This window comes from Dermacentor silvarum, chromosome 9 (assembly GCF_013339745.2).
Source record: "Dermacentor silvarum isolate Dsil-2018 chromosome 9, BIME_Dsil_1.4, whole genome shotgun sequence".
Lineage (NCBI taxonomy): Eukaryota > Metazoa > Arthropoda > Arachnida > Ixodida > Ixodidae > Dermacentor > Dermacentor silvarum.
In genome coordinates, this window is record NC_051162.1 from 14,428,427 (window position 1) to 14,444,902 (window position 16,476).

The 16,476-nt window shown below is 43.3% G+C and overlaps 1 protein-coding gene across 1 annotated transcript; it reads left to right on the plus strand.

The window, feature by feature from the left end:
* The first annotated feature begins 7,530 nt into the window (after window positions 1–7,530).
* Window positions 7,531–8,985, plus strand: LOC119463443 (tigger transposable element-derived protein 6). The gene is made up of 2 exons (XM_037724291.1): window positions 7,531–7,776; window positions 8,344–8,985. The coding sequence occupies exons 1-2, from the start codon at window positions 7,531–7,533 to the stop codon at window positions 8,983–8,985; spliced, it is 888 nt and encodes a 295-aa protein (XP_037580219.1).
* Window positions 8,986–16,476: the final 7,491 nt, after the last annotated feature.

Genomic DNA, 16,476 nt, shown 5'->3' on the forward strand with positions numbered 1-16,476 from the left:
TAACTATGTTTCGTATTTTATCCACTCAACAATTTGGTTTTCGTGCAGGCTATTCAGATTTCGCACTACTCTCGATTACCGATTATATTAAACACGCGCTTGACTCCTGTTGATTGACCTCTCAAGGCATTTGACTCTATAGTTCATAATATACTATTAGCTAAACTTAACTCAATAGGTGTCGTACGTAGGTAGTGCGCAGGAGCTGATTAATAGCTACTTATCTAATACACAGCAAGTTGTTTGTGTCTCTAACATCTTCTCCCCTTTTAAATCTAACGATAAAGGTGTCCCGCAAGTTCCATACTGGGCCCGCTTTTATTCTTAATCTATATTAATGACCTTACCTCGATTTTAAGACAGAGTCAACCTTTCTTGTACGCAGATGATACAACTATAGTTACGAAAGACAAGTCCATCGATGCGCTAACTAATAAAGTGTCCTCTGACTTCTATAACATTCAGAACTGGTGCACAGCTAATGGTTTAACGATTAATACCAATAAAACACAGTTCATTGTCTTCCATTCTAGTCATAGCGCTCTTTCACCTACACCCGCTATTACATCAACAGCCACAGCCATCTTAGTACTACTAAGTGCACATTTTAGGGAGTAGTGCTAGATGCTCATCTGAAGTATCTGAAGTACCATCATCACATTTCACTTATAAGGCAGAGGATTGCTCATGGTATCAGAACATTAATTAAAGCACGACCATTCTTCAACTTGCAGACTTTGCTTTAAACTGTACTACGCCGTCATCCACAGTCATTACGTACTGTATCGCGTCATGGGCGAATACCTATCCATCTCACATCCTTCCATTTCAACGTCTCCAAAACCAAGTCATTCGCATCCTAACATTCAGTTCACCGGACAGCTGCGCGTCCCCACTTTTTCAGCAACATAGTGTACTAACAGTGTGTCATTTATTCAAATATAATTTGGGGATTCTTGTATTTAGGTGTTATAACGGTACCATAACAGCCAACGTTTTGGACAAATTTCAATTGTTAAACTCTAATCCTGCCAGGTTTACCTCAAACAACTTTTTTACTTTTCCACATGCACGCACTAACTACCGCAAACATACTATCATCATTGCAGCTATTCAATTTTGGAATTTAATACCACTAAGCACTAAACAATTCTCATTAGCAGCTTTTAAAAAAGAACCTAAACATCTTATCTCGCAATCATAACTCATCTGTATATCTATATCGGCGTTCTCTTACCTTTAGAGGTATTATTGTGTCCGTTATTTTCACATTTATTACTCATGAACATTGCAGTTGTTTCAATAGCTATATATCATTAATTAACGTCACTTTTTTCCCGATCCTACTGCCATTTTTATTGTATGTTTCGTTCTTTTCATAGCTATGTATAATTACCGAACGTTGTTTTGTTACCATTTTTAGTGGCATTTTTTATTGGAGGGTTGCGTTGTTTTTATTACTATTGTAGTGGGGAAGAGAGTCCGCAGCCATTGAGAGCGTCGGTCGCTGTCTCGCACTCTCTGTGAGACGCGTGAGGGGGTTTATTCACAAAGCAGTTAGGGCTACACAACAGCCTTGGCTCAATAGCGTCGGTCGCTGTCTCGCGCTCTCCGGGCTGCTGGACTTCGTCCTCCTCTCTCAATGGCTGCGGACTCTCTTACCCACTACACTATCAATAATTACTTAATGCTTTTTTAGTTTTCATTTTGTTGTACTTATCAACATGTGATTTTCTGACAGGAGGTCCCCTTTCAGCCTTGTGCTATGGGACCTCCTGTATATTGTCACGTAGTAGTGACGCTGAAGTAAACAGTCGTAAAACTGTGTATGACGAAACTTATTCTTTATTGGGCGAACCTGTGTCTGCAAAAGCAAGCTACGCTCGAAAAGCACAACGAAAGCGGCGAACACAGTCGGCGATCGTCGAAATCTGATCAGCGGCGAAACGCGTCGGCTTTTATACATGAGTCATCGGATGTTCCACACTATTTATTCCCTGGTGCCCGCGTGCCTTCCAGAAAGTTCTATACAATTCGCTTCGGTCATACAATCAGATAACATAAGCGTCGGTGAAGACAGGCAACGGAAAGAAGCATTGATAACGTTCTAGAAACTTCCGATACAGGCGCGCCCTGGCCGAGCGATTACGTTTAACATTTGTTAGCCGGTGGAAATCGGCCACCGGTGAAAGATAAACATGTATACGTGTCAATATACTAACCCCAATGCGTGTATATTTTTGCGACAAATAAATATTTTTGATTTCATTTGAATGAGAGATGGGCATCTATTCTGGTGCTAAAACCTAAAACACTCCCTCGATGTCGTTGGCATACTTGTTTAGGTACCTTGCACAAACAGTAGGCTGTTCGATTCTAGCGATGTCCGTCGTTTCGTCAGGAGGTATGGAGAAACAGCATGCTTTTGGATCTAGGCTTTCTTTGATAATTTCACTACAAATTTCTATAATTTCGTTTTGTGCATCTGGGCTTAAATACGAGGCATTTCTGGGGCAACTTTCCAAATGGTTCTTCGGATATGTATCTCCACAATCAGCTCGCATGCAAAGAAGCGCTCTGAAAATACGTGTATTTTCAGCGGGGGCTATGCTTAAATCCATAGGGCCACTGCATGTCCCTGTGGCCACGGAGAGCCAGACCTTGTCGCCCGCAAAAAAAAAAAGGCCTCAATAATAGGCCGTTTACTTTTTCTGTTTTCTCATATTTTACTTTGCCTTCCCTAGTCCAGCTGATCGATCACATTGGGCACGCTTCCTGAAAATGTTTGGAGAAAATTATCAGCTGCTAGCTGACGGTCACGGTGATATTTAGTATTTTCGTTTGTGTGGAAGATTTCGAGCGCGTGCTTCCAGATCTGGAACGGCTTGGACACGAGGGCTCCAGTGCGCGCATGTTGGTCCAAGTTTATAAGAACATTAACCCCATAGTTCCAGAATTGAAAATCTTTTAAAGCACGCCTTTGGAAATGTCAATGCTCCTTTCGCGCCAAAAGTTTACGCGAACTATATACCCATAAAGTTTCGTAATTGAAATCCATGCGCTCCGTAGATTTCGCGGCCGCTGCGCGATGCCGCAACGCGCCCGCTCGCTATTAGGGTGCCTCGATGCCCAGCGCCGCCGTCCAGGGTGGAGACAACCCCGCTGGCGCCGCCATATTGAGTCACACGAGCTGAGACTCAGCTACGCTTGCGTTCATAAAGTGTTACTCGCGGCGCGCTTCCAAGTGCTTTGCCTTGATGAGGATTTTTTTATCGGTGTCCCATCTGCATATCTTTATAACCAATAGCCGTTAACTCGTCGAAGGTCGAAGACGTAAATGTATGGCGCCGGGAACATGCCCCAAGTTGCCTAATTCAATCACATTTAATATGCCGTGTGTATGTTTAAAATACGCACTATTTTTTGCGCTTCGATGCTTGGTATATAAGGTTTGCGATCCCCTGTGTGTGGAAGTTTTTCTTTTTCGCTGTTGTATTTTGGTTTACACGTCACGCCTCCTTTACCGTAGCCAGCCACTCGCGCACGGCGGTTAGTTTCCCTTGCGTTGCGCGTGCTATTCGCGTTCGTTGCAATTATTTGACGATATCTACGCGCAATTTTTCTTTTTTTGCCCACAAAACTGTGTGCTGACAGGATTAAGCTGGTGTAAGAATAACTGCGATGTGAAAATAAGGTTTAGTTAGTGCTGTAGAGAAAAATGTAACGTAACTTGTCTGTGTCAATCTTGCGTAGTACACACAAGAAATAAAACGATGCACAAAATACATTTACGTATAATGTCTAGTACAATCAATCATGACAGAGATATGTACATGAAAAATTATATGTACTGTCTGGCGCCTGAAGGTTATGTTGAAAGACGAGTTAAAAAATTAATTCGCAAGGTAGGCTCGACACACAATTCGGGATATAGAGTTTTTTTTTATTTATTCATTACATGGGGGGGGGGGGTTCAAGTGAGTACATCAACCTTATTACACACAATATAAATCGAAAACAAGAATGCAAACAAGAAAACGCAACCGCGGGTAATATTAATCAAGATATCCAGCCAGAATACATACATCAGCTGCCATCGAATACGTCGCATCAGCCAAACACATCGATGGCGAGTACAGAACATTTCATAAATAACCATTAGAACACTGATAACTACATTGAAAAAATAAACAACACTGCATACATATCACGTACAAAAACCGTAAATGAAACTAAGACAGTCAAATACAGATTAGCAATGTTTTTCACTTCGAAAATATAGTCCATGATGATGTAGGGCTGTTGACTTTAACAGACGGCGCCCATCCTGTCGATTTCCCTCGTACTGGTCCTCTTCAAAGTGTTTCTAAGTACAGGTAAAACAACAAAAGTGATTATTGATATGAAAAGTTGCCTTGTAAATACAGAGAACCCATTACAGTGCTTAAAAATAAATTTTAGCAGAAGCAATGCTGTATTACCTCGCTTCACACGTTTCGAAGAAATGCACAGGCTACAACAGACACCATGCCAGAAAGCGCCTAAACATTTTGGTCCCATGATGCCCCTTAACTCTACTACACCTGGGCATACCGTGCACAGGCATTTAAAGACCGTCACAGTACCCACTACGATCGGGAATGAGCACGAATGACCATCGGCTTACGATCACCACGCTACAAATATGTACAAGTCTAAAAAATCAGCTATGTAACGTAACACCCTGAGGTCCGCAAGATATCTCCTGAGAAATCAGAGAAAATCACAATGTTTCGCTTACAACGTACAAAACAGCCGCTCTCCCCAGACGAAGCACTGCGTTCTTTAGTCCCAAATAACCAGTACCGAAAAAAGAAAAAAAAAAAGAAACAAGAGACACACACGATGTGTGCTTCCCGTGAAAAAGGAAAATAGGTGGCTTACGTGACGATTCGTAGCTAATTTAAGACTATTTCGCGGCTAAGCATCTTCGTCAGTCCTTAAAATAAGGGTACAGACTGCGCCCATCAAAACGAAAAAAGCCTATGCGACGCGCGCTCGCAAACCAGACAGCATCGGTGCAGTGCTTACTTAGTTCGTGAGCGAACGTAGGTACGTGAGCGAGGATCAGAGAATACTTTCTTATTTAAATGAAAAACACGGTGCGGTAGTCTAAACATTCTTGACACTTACCTCGCAAATGCAGGGGTTATCCGTTGCCTTCCAGTGATCGCGCTTTACTTGGACTTCCCATCTCTTCCGTCACTCTGGGTCCCTGGGGAAGCGAAAACAACGCAGTCCTTTACGCGTCGATCCGGCGCACTTGGGAACACAACAGCCCGTCATGTCTACTCGATGCACTTGACAAGCTTGTCAATCATGCGGCTGAACACTGTCCAGCAAGTAGAAGCGTCAGCCAAGCATCCGCGCCCACTCTGTCTCGAACTAAGCACCGGCACCTAGCAATCGCAACCGCTCGCTGTGACTCAAGATGGCGTCGCAGCGAGAAAGCGGCGGCGCGGAGGCGGTCAAAGGATGGCACCACCCTGAACGGCGGCGCTGGCATCGAGGCACCCTAGCTCGCTATCGAAAAGTCCTTGAAAGTTTGCAAGTCAAAGCAAACCACCTTACAAGTCGTAGTTTGCTGCATTTACCTGTCAATAACACAATCCACGTTGTTCCTATATTTGCTATCGAGTCCTTTCACGCTTTTGAGATATCGCTGTATCATTTATTTATTTATTATGTTTATTTATTTGGGCATCTGATAATTTTAACTCTATATTCCTTTTCGAAACAAGAAAGGGTGGGATCATTCTCACCGTCTTTTCGGGTTTATCAGAATGGATCCCATGAAGTCGGGGGAAGTTTTGCAATCTGTGGCAGTGGAACTTAAAAATATCTTCGGTGCGCCCTCGTTTGTGAGGGCGATCAGGGGAGTCGGGGGAATGTCGAAAAAGCCATAAAGGTAACGATGATTTCGCTAACTATGCCAGCCGCCCACCACCGAGCCCAATAAGGGGACGCTACGAGACCCGAAGGAGACGCAGACGCCAGCTGTACCTGGCCACTATAACCTAATAGGCCCAAGCATGGATAAATTACACCAGGTTAACCCTTGCTGGCTGGAAAATTGGATGTAAAACAAATTGAAGAGAAGACAAGAGAGATGGAACGTGAGAAAGAAAGACGAAGGTTGGAGGGAGACAGAGACAGGAAAAGGCAACTACCGATTTCCCCCGGGTGGGTCAGTCCGGGGGTGTCGTCTACGTGAAGCAGAGGCCAAAGAGGTGTTTTGCCTCCGCCGGGAGCCATAAAGGTCGAAACACACGGCTTCGGCTCAACCTCCAGGATCCCCTTTGCCCCGGACACGGCGCACGGTTAGACGCGTACCCGAGCACACGAGGGTCCAACACTCGTGTGCTCGCGTACGTGGTGTCGCAACACACCAAACGCCTGCTCACGCAGACGACCCTGTTCGGAATTTACAAAACAGGAAAGGGAGAATGATAACATACGCTTCACCTGCTTGGTACAGAAGAAATGTTATAATAAAGAAACTGAAAGCAGTTGAAAGACTACGACGAATAATGATATCTAAATCCTTCAAAACAACATCAAACTTCTCACTTAATATTCTATCAAAAAGCCCACCTGTATATTTAACTCTTGAAAAAGAAAACAAACAATATAAAATACTTAACGAAGGAAAAAACTTCACTTGGAACAATACACCATATACTGAAAATCAAATGCGGAAATATGACCACTGGCATAACCACCCATCTAAGAAAATTAGTAAACCTTTTATACAAACTGAGGAGCACATAGATTATAGAATATATTCAGACGGATCAAAGAAAGAACAAGAAACTGGTGCAGCTTTTATATTACTAGACAAAGAAAATAAAATTCAAAGCCAAAGAAAATACAGTTCCAATTACAGTGAAATCCCGTTATAACGAACCTCACATTAACGCTTTTTCAGATTAACGAATATTTACAAAATCCCCTTCCGTATCAATCCATTGGTTCAATGTAAAAATATTTCACTACTACGAATTTCAGAATAACGAATGTTTCAGAATAACGTATCAAATTTTATCACCCTGGTACCTTAAGAGAACCTCAAAATAACGAATTTCTAGCGTAAAAATTACGTGCGGCGGTGTAAATGCCCAGCGCAATATGTGGTACTATCATCATCATCAGAGCTCCTGCTCATTTCTCCATGCGTTGCCCTATGCTAAACGCGCGCTAGCCTGGCTAGCCCTATCGCCATCGCGAGTACCTTGTTTTTCATGTTGTTTTTGCATGCTCGTTGAGCCAGGTTGAGCCTAACCTCGTCGCCTTTGTTCCGTCCATCGGCAACGTCGCACGATTGTCGTATGGCTTTCTCGTTTTAAAGGTTAGAGTGATTCGTTTCTGCGTTCGCGATGAGCTCCGGAAGCAGCGCGAAAAAGAAACGGAGGCAGTTTTTCTTTGAAAGAAAAAGTGGATATTCTTTCTCAAGTGGACGCCGGTAAAAAACAAATCCACATTGCGAACGAGATGGGGGTTGCACCATCAACTGTTGCAACCATCCTGAAGGACCGACAAAAGATCCTCGAGCTGCACCGAGGGTCCCAACTCGCACCGTCAAGAAAACGGCTCCGACTTGGGAACTTCCAAGACGTGGATGCTGCAGTACTGACTTGGTTCAAGGACGCACGTTCCCAAAATGTGCCGGTGTCGGGACCCATGCTGCAGGAAAAAGCCCGGCAATTCGCTGATGCTTTGGACATCACAGGCTTCGAGGCAAGCGCGGGGTGGCTTCATCGTTTCCGTGAAAGGAAAGAAATCACCTGGCAAGTGGTGTCTGGTGAAGAGAAGGCGGCAGACGCAGCAAGCGCTGCTGCATGGAGAGATGAAAAGTTCCGCGAAATCGTTGCTTCATACTCCGAAGATGATATATTCAATGCGGACGAAACGGCGTACTTCTATCATATGCTTCCTGATAAAATCATGCATTTTAAAGGGAACAGCTGCAAAGGCGGCAAGCAGTCCAAAGTCCGGATTTCGGTATTGTTATGCTGCAATGCCACAGGCACCAAGAAGCTGAAACCCTTGGTGATCGGCAAATACAAGAAGCCTCGCTGCATGAGGAACGTTGTTTCATTGCCGTTCGATTATCGGGCTAATTCACGCGCATGGATGACACGAGAGTTGTTCTCTGAGTGGCTACTGAAGGTGGACGATGAGATGAGGAGCGCAGGTAGGAAAATCCTGATTATCGCCGACAACTGCTCGGCGCATCTTGTTAATGTTAGGCTGACAAATGTACAGCTAGAATTCTTGCCTCCGAACTGTACTTCCTTGCTCCAGCCACTGAACCAAGGCATCATAAAAAGCGTCAAGGCCCATTACCGGACACGCCTCGTTCAGCGATTGCTGATAAATCTTCGGATGAAGCTGCCTACCTCCATCAATGTGCTACACGCCACAGAAATGGTTATCTGGGCCTGGTGGAGCGTTACATCAACCACCATCCAGAACTGCTGGAGGAAGGCAGGCTTGGTATCTGAATCTGAACAAGGCAGCGAAGAATCTGGATCTGAATCTGAACAAGGCAGCGAAGAAAGCGACGTGAGTGGCATGTGGCAAGAAGTTGTGGAAAGACTCGCGATGGATGCCTCGGTGACGTTCGAGGACTATGTGCAGTGCGATGACGAAGCCTGCACGTCAGCCGAACTGACGACCGATGACATCGTCAGTGCTGTTCGTGGTGACAACAGCGACGAGGACGCCAATGGCGAAGATGACGCTGAGACCGCGCCCGTTAGCCAACCAGAAGAATCGCTTTCCAACGCCGACATCATGGAATGCGTGCGAAAGATGCGCACTTACCTTGGCAGGTGCAGCAATGCCACCGAAGCAGAGCATAAGAATGTGGACAACTTCGAAGCGTTCGTCCTGCGGCAGTTGAGCGGCACCCGCCAGGCCAAGATCACCGACTTTTTAAAATAAACGTGCGCTCATTCCGGAATACTTCGCGTTTTGTTTCTTTTCACGCTCGTCATAGAATCAAGCGTTTGCGGATGTGTACACAGCAAAGGTAGGCGACTCCTTTTGTTGCATTTACGATTTTTAATGCGAATTTTCGATGTTTTCACTATAACGATATTTCAAAATAACGAACTATTTTCCGCGGTCCCTTCAAATTCGTTGTATCGAGATTTCACTGTACAATGCAGAAGTTCTAGCCATTTTAAAAGCAATAAAACATCACATCATCACAAAACAGTTTAGATATCAACTATCTACAGACAGCTTATCAGCACTTCAAGCTTCAAAAAATCCAAGCAATTCAAATCCAATGACGCGCGCAACAAAAATTATTAGATCAATCAAAGAAATTTAACATACATAAAAGGCCACAGCAGAATATTAGGAAATACATAAACCGTTGAACTAGCAAAAAAAGCCACAAAGGAAGGCAACGAAACATTTATCCCAATTTCAAAAATATTTGTATCAAAACAATTACAAGCAAATTTATATATAGAATGGAACAAAATATGGAATAAAGAAAAAAGAAATAGTTGATGTGTGGTGTTTTATGGCGCAGGGGCCAGGTATGGCCAAAGAGCGCCATGACAAATGGTAATGCTATCGATGTATTATGGATGGCGTGGACAATAAGTTCCTTATGGTAGATGTGACATGGCTGTAAAGGGGCCTAAAACCGTCGCTGTAAATGGTGTAAAACATGTAAGTGGTAAAATAATGACACTGACTAGTTAGTGATGTGTGCTATGGCATTTGGGTTCCGGTAAAAACGTATGATGTGTACTGAAGACGAATGCCCGGCGCTGCAGCCGCATCGCCAGTCATCCAGGAAGCGCGAGCTAAAGATTGGAGGTAACAATGTCGGCCTCGCCGCTCTCGCTGCTTTTTGTGCAAGGCTAAAGGTGACTCCCGAGCCACCCGAGGCGTGGTTCGAGCTGCCGAGGCTGCTGGCTGCGATCCCCTGTGCCCCTGTGCTGTTCGAGTCGTGTTGCGGGGAATTGGTCAAGTATCGGGCGGCTTATTTTTCTTTAGCTTTGTTTAGTACTTTCCTCTTATTGAGTAATTAATCTGATTGTGAGTTCCTAATGTCTCTTTCTTCTCCCGGCCAGAGGTATTTCCTCTGGACGGCTTCACTTCCCAATAATGACATTCCCATAGAGGCTTTATTGCGCAGTGGTATTCACAGCGTTCCAGTGGCCCTGGTGCCGACCAATGGGGGATACATCCGCGTGAAAAATCCAAAGGCGACTCAAGAAGAGCTGCGGAAAGCAACCCCGCACTTCCAAAGCATAATCGATGTTCGACAGTTTGGCAGAGGGGGCATTCTATGCTGTTCGCCGGACCAGACCTGTGTCTCCGACCTTCTGCAGTGTCAAATGTTCGCGAATCACCCGGTGAGGCCTTTTATTCCTCCTCATCTAGCTTGCGTTAAGGGGCTAGTTCGTGGAGTCGATGCGCGAGTCTGTGTGCTTCCGAGGTCCTGGAGATGTTCTCCCCGGCAGGTGCCGTATCAGTCTACCGATGTTCACGCGTTTCTGATAATCAGAGTCCCCACAGAGTCGGTCATTGTCACCTTTGCAGGCACAACTAGGCCGTCAGACATCAAGGCGTGGCGCTTAATATACAGGGTGGAAGCACTTTCTCCCCGCCCAGTACAATGCGTTCAGTGCTGGCGATATGGCCACAGTATTAAGGGATGTAGATCTGATGTTCGGTGCCGCATTTGCGGAGAAGGCCACGATGGAAAAACGTGTTCCTCTCAGAGCGAACGATGCTGTTTGTGTGAAGGTTCCCACCCTGCGGACTGCACGAAATGCCCTGCGAGAGACCAAGAGCTTTAAATTATGCAAATTATACAAAGGAAACGGTGTTCGCGTCGTGAAGCTCATGCTCTTGCCCTAGAAAAATCATGTGGTGATGCTGAAGCTGCTGCTCATCACTCACAAGCTATGGATGCATCTCTTGGTGATGTAGCTGCCGCTGTAGAGAAGGCTATGGCTAAAACCCTTGACAGTTTATTGACGAGCCTTTCAGAGACAATTGGGCAAGTTTTCACTACTCAGTTGTCGCAACTTTTGCATGTTACTGCGCATCCAAATGTTCCTTCTGCAATTGCAGTTTCTGATGAAAATATAAAGAAACACCAATCGGCAGAGGCCTCGCCTCGCAGTTCTGATGACACCGCAGTTCCCGCAATTCCTGTCGAACATGAGGGCTTTAACAGTCACGAGCCTGGTTCAGATACCACTGAGAACATGAATTTAGATGCTCGAACGTGTAAACGTCGTGCTTCTCCAAACTCCCCGAGAGCAACTACCCTCCATAAACTAAAAGCTAAAAAGAATCAAAATGACAGGTTACCAAAGGATGATTTCCTAAAGGATAACATTCTACAGACGGCAGTAAATACTGCCGGAATATCGTCAACATAGGAAGCTTGAAAGTGCTGCAGTGGAACTGTCGTTCCATTTTTACTGCAGCCGCTGATCTGTTATATCTCTGTGAAGAACTTTCTCCTGATTTGATTATTTTGCAAGAAACTTGGTTATCCACAGAAAAGAGTTTTTCATTTAAAGAATTTTCGCAGTTTTCGTCTAGATTGCGCTTCTCGTAGAGGGGGATTAGCATTTTTCATCTCAACAAAAATTTGTCATAGAGCTGAGATTAGTCACCAGTCATTCTCTGCTGAAAGTGAGATTCTAGCATTGGATTTAACGCTTCCTGGATGCGCCCCATTTTCGGTAGTCAATGTTTATTTTCCCACAGGAGTTCTCAATACAGGTTCTCTCGATGCCGTGCTTGCAGCCTGCAGAAAGGATCTAATCATAGCTGGTGACTTTAATTCTCACCACGTATCATGGGGTTATCGGTCCGACTCTTGTGGTAAAAGATTGTTGGATTGGGTTTCGTCAAATAATCTTAACTGTGTAAATTCGAGATATGTATCCGGCAAATCGCGTTCGGTGTTAGACCTAACTTTTTCCAGTTCGGATTGTGCAATTTTCTCCTGGTCTGCTATCACCTCGGCCACAAATAGCGACCATCTTCCAATAATTTTTGAAGTCATGAGACCAATTAATTTGGTCGAAAAGCATGTCCGCACCTATGTTAACTATAGTAAATTTCAAGATTCACTGCGATCAGCTTTAAATAAACAGGTTGGCCTAAATGATGAAGTTAAGGTAGTTCATTTGTGTCAAGTGATAAGTGACAGTTACAAAAAATCCAGCTTCAGTATGCAGTCAACTAAAGGGGGTACTTATTCACCATGGTGGTGAATTCGGACTGTGAACGCGAATATAGAAGAAGGCAGCCTGGAGAAAGTTACTCTATAATCAATGTCCACGTAAGTGGAATGACTATAAATTTGTTGCAACTACATTCAGGCAAACAGTTGACCAAGGGAAAGAAAATTATAACACTAAACATTACAGTTACCTATCGCAGTCTAGTAATAAGAAAGCCCTATTTAGGTCTCTACGGTCTAAAAAGATTGTTTCAGCCCCGATAAATGTAGAGTCTGTTAGCTTAACTTCCACTGAATTGGTACAATCACTGGAGGAGATTGCAAAAGGCTTAGAGCGTCGATTCACATCACTTCGCCCCTATCATATACCGACGCCTGAAACAGCTAATGATTACATAGCAGTCACATTAGAAGAATTAATGAGAGTGTTAAAGATGCTGCCAGCTTCAGCCCCAGGTCCTGATGGCATAACTACAGCAATGATAAAACTATTATTCGAATTATCACCCCAGGATTTGCTTAATCTTATAAATTTTTCAATTAAAAATGCATGGATTCATCCAGACTGGAAGGTTGCCAAAATAATTCCGTTACTCAAAAAACCGGGTGATGGATATACAATAGATAACATTAGACCTATTTCTCTGACCTCAAATCTCGTAAAATTAATCGAGAGAGTTCTGTATGGTCATATCGATAGGTGGATAAGCGAGAACCAAATATTAAGTGATTCTCAAATAGGATTCAGGAGCGGCTGCTCAATTTGGTGTGCTCATGTTGACTTGGAGAGTCGAATTCAACTCACTCGCCGCAACAACCAGTACGCTGCCTAGTCACATTAGACATTGCGAAGGCGTATCACAGTGTCGATCACAGTACCTTAATCAACAGACTCGAAAGTGTGAGTCTCCCACAGTACATTATTGCATGGATTCAAAATTTTCTAAGCGGACGCACATTTTATTGCTATCAAAACGTGTGTCTTCTCACATTTACAAACAGACAAGGGGCGTTCCTGAAGGTGCAGTACTTTCCCCCGTATTATTTAATATTTTACTAAATCACATCCCGACACATCATGACGTACAGGTATACGTATACGCTGATGATATCGCATTTTTCTCAGTATCAAATGACATTCATAGCTTATATAAAACTTTGCAATTGTATTTGAATCAGATTGAAATTTGGCTAAAAGGAATACAAATGTCGCTAAATGTCAGCAAAACTGCAATCATTGGAATCAGTTTTGTGCCATCACTTCAACATCTCGCCTCACGTTCGATGCTTTTGTACTTACTGAAACTAATATTTCTTCCGATAGCATTCCACAGTATTCATTGCCGGGTTACCAAACCTTTTCGTACACGCGTCCAACCAGAAAAGGAGGAGGCTTAACAGTTTTTGTAAGTAACAGATGGGCAGCTTCACAGTTAACTTTTTCCTTTACCCAAGCTGAAGTGATATCGCTGCGCCTGAGCACACCTGTTTTTTCGGTGACTCTGTTAGCGGTTTATCGACCTCCCAGTTTCAATGCGCGGCTTTTCTTATCCGAACTCGATTCCACATTGTCAACCTTATCACTTGAAGAGCAAGTGTGTATCATAAGTGATATCAATATTGACCTTTTGCGTCCCACTGTAGGCTTGGTCGCAGATTACTTAGATAGCCTTTCCAAATGGGGCTTGGAATGCGTCATTTATCAAGCGACTCGTGAAGAATTTTTAGCCGGTAAGCTCACCGTGTCCTGCATTGATCACGTTATCGTTCGCACTCAGAATCTAGCCGTAAAATCCGCTATAGTAGAAACTAAACTTGCTGACCATTACTTCGTTTGCGGCTCATTAAGTTATCCAGATATTGTGACAGCGCCCACAGATTCCAAAAAACTAATTTCAGTGCTTGATTCAAAAAAATTTGATAAGCTGGTGACTCAATATGACTGGACATCCTTTTTAGCAATAGTCTCCTGCTGACCTATATGACAAGCTCGTAGAAGTGTTCCAGAACTTAAAAGAAAGTGCTACCCGAACAATACATATCAAACAGCGTAACGCGGATAACAAGTGGATGTCGTCTGACATACTCGCTGCAATAAAAGAGAAAGACTTACTTTGGGCCCAATGCAAGCGTGCCCCGAATTGTGCAGACCTACGGGTCAAATTTATGCAGTTGAGAAATAAAATTAATGCCATGATCCGCTCCGCAAAGCGAATACATTTCCGAGATAAATTTAAAGCTGCTGGTTACAGTAGTAAGAAAACGTGGTCATTAATTAACAGCTTTAGAGGCGCTAATACGCGAGCTAATATAATGAATTATTTTCCTCCCAGTTTATCCAGCGGCCGACAGAATATTGCTGATGAGTTTAACAACCACTTCTCTCGTGCAATTAGAAACACAAACTTGCATGTAGGCTTGTGCTCTTTGCGTCACAGCATTAGTGAATCGGCATATCTGCCTTCAATTTCTCAGGAAGAGCTCAGATCGATTATTTTCAATTTAAAATGTAATAAATCTCCTGGAATTGACGGTATTTCCATTAATGATTTGCGCAGAACATATGAATACATCCAAGAGGTTTTGCTAGCACTACTCAATCGCATAATATCAAGTGGAGACATTCCTGTAAAACTGAAAACGGCCATAGTTATACCTCTTCATAAAAGCGGTGCGCATAATAAAATTGAAAATTATCGCCCGATTTCAATTCTGCCTTCTATTGCTCAAATACTAGAAAAACACTTATTGTTAACGATGACAAGCTTTCTGGACAAACACAGCATTTTATCCCCGAGTCAGTATGGTTTCCGGCCTGGCAAAGGCACTCAAACCCTTCTGGAAGATTTCTCTGATCAGTTGAATGTAGCTTTCGATAATATTAAAGTTGCTTGTGCACTCCTTCTTGATTGTAGCAAGGCTTTTGATAGTGTTCACCATGGTCTGTTGTTAAATAAGCTTCTTTTGTTAGGATTTCGGGGTGCTTTCTGGTCGTTGTTAGCTAATTACCTTCGGGATAGGCGCCAGGTTGTCTCAGTTGGGCAAGTTCATAGCGCATTCTCCATTATTAATGCTGGAGTTCCGCAGGGATCTATACTCAGCCCATTATTATTTAATATTTTTGTAAATGACCTGTGTAGCATGATACCCGTTTCTCTTTATCAATACGCCGATGACACGATGATCGTAACTTCTGCCAACAGCTACTATGAAGCAACTGCTTCTTTACAGTCTGCTGCCACAAAAGCTATGGACTGGTTTAGAGATAACCTAATTAATATCAATGTATCGAAGACGCAATTAATCTGCTTCCATAATCCTTTGAGGAAGGTAACGCTTGATTATCCTCTTGTTTTGCATTGTTCAGATTGTTTATCTTGTTCTTGCAGACCATTACAGTATTCATCTGTGGTAAAGTATCTTGGTTTATATCTTGATAGCGACCTTTCTTGGAACAGCCACCTTGCTTATGTTTGCAAAAAACTTCGCGCCGTATCATGTCTACTGTACAATATAAGATATTGCATGCCATTATCGGTAAGGAAAACAATAACATACGCTTTAGGCTACAGTCTGCTGCGGTATGGAATAACAATTTACGGGCACTGTGCTGTTCGCTGGCATAACAGAATAAATGCTATACTGCACTCCCTCTTAAAAAACATATCTTATGATCTGAGCCTGAATGCTGACGCAGACCGTTTCAAAATACTTTCAATGCCGAATTTCAATGATCTTTTAATGCAAACGGTTGTTTTAAAACACTTCTGGTCCAGTGAATTCCTAGTTCCGTACACTTCTTCCCGTTGCTTAAGGCCCAGGGATCCCTTTTGGAGGCCACGCTGTTCCACAAGGTACGGCACTAGAGCTCGCGCCCATTACGTTCCAACCTACTTCAATAAATTACCCCCCAGCACCTTCTGTGCAAAAACGAAATACAAGTTAAAGAGACTGCTGAGGCATATCTGTTTGTAAAGGCGTATTTGTTCCTTTTGCTTACCGTTATTGCTTGTGTTCATTCATGTGATTGTGCAATTTTGTTTTGCATGACGATCAGATTGTTGTATGGTTACATATTATCTTATGGTTATTTTTTTTCACACGCATTTCTGTGTGTCTGTGTTTAATTATGCTCAACGGAAATTCTTTCATTGAAACTGTATAACTTTTCTTCTATGCTATACTCGAGTTCGCTGCTTATC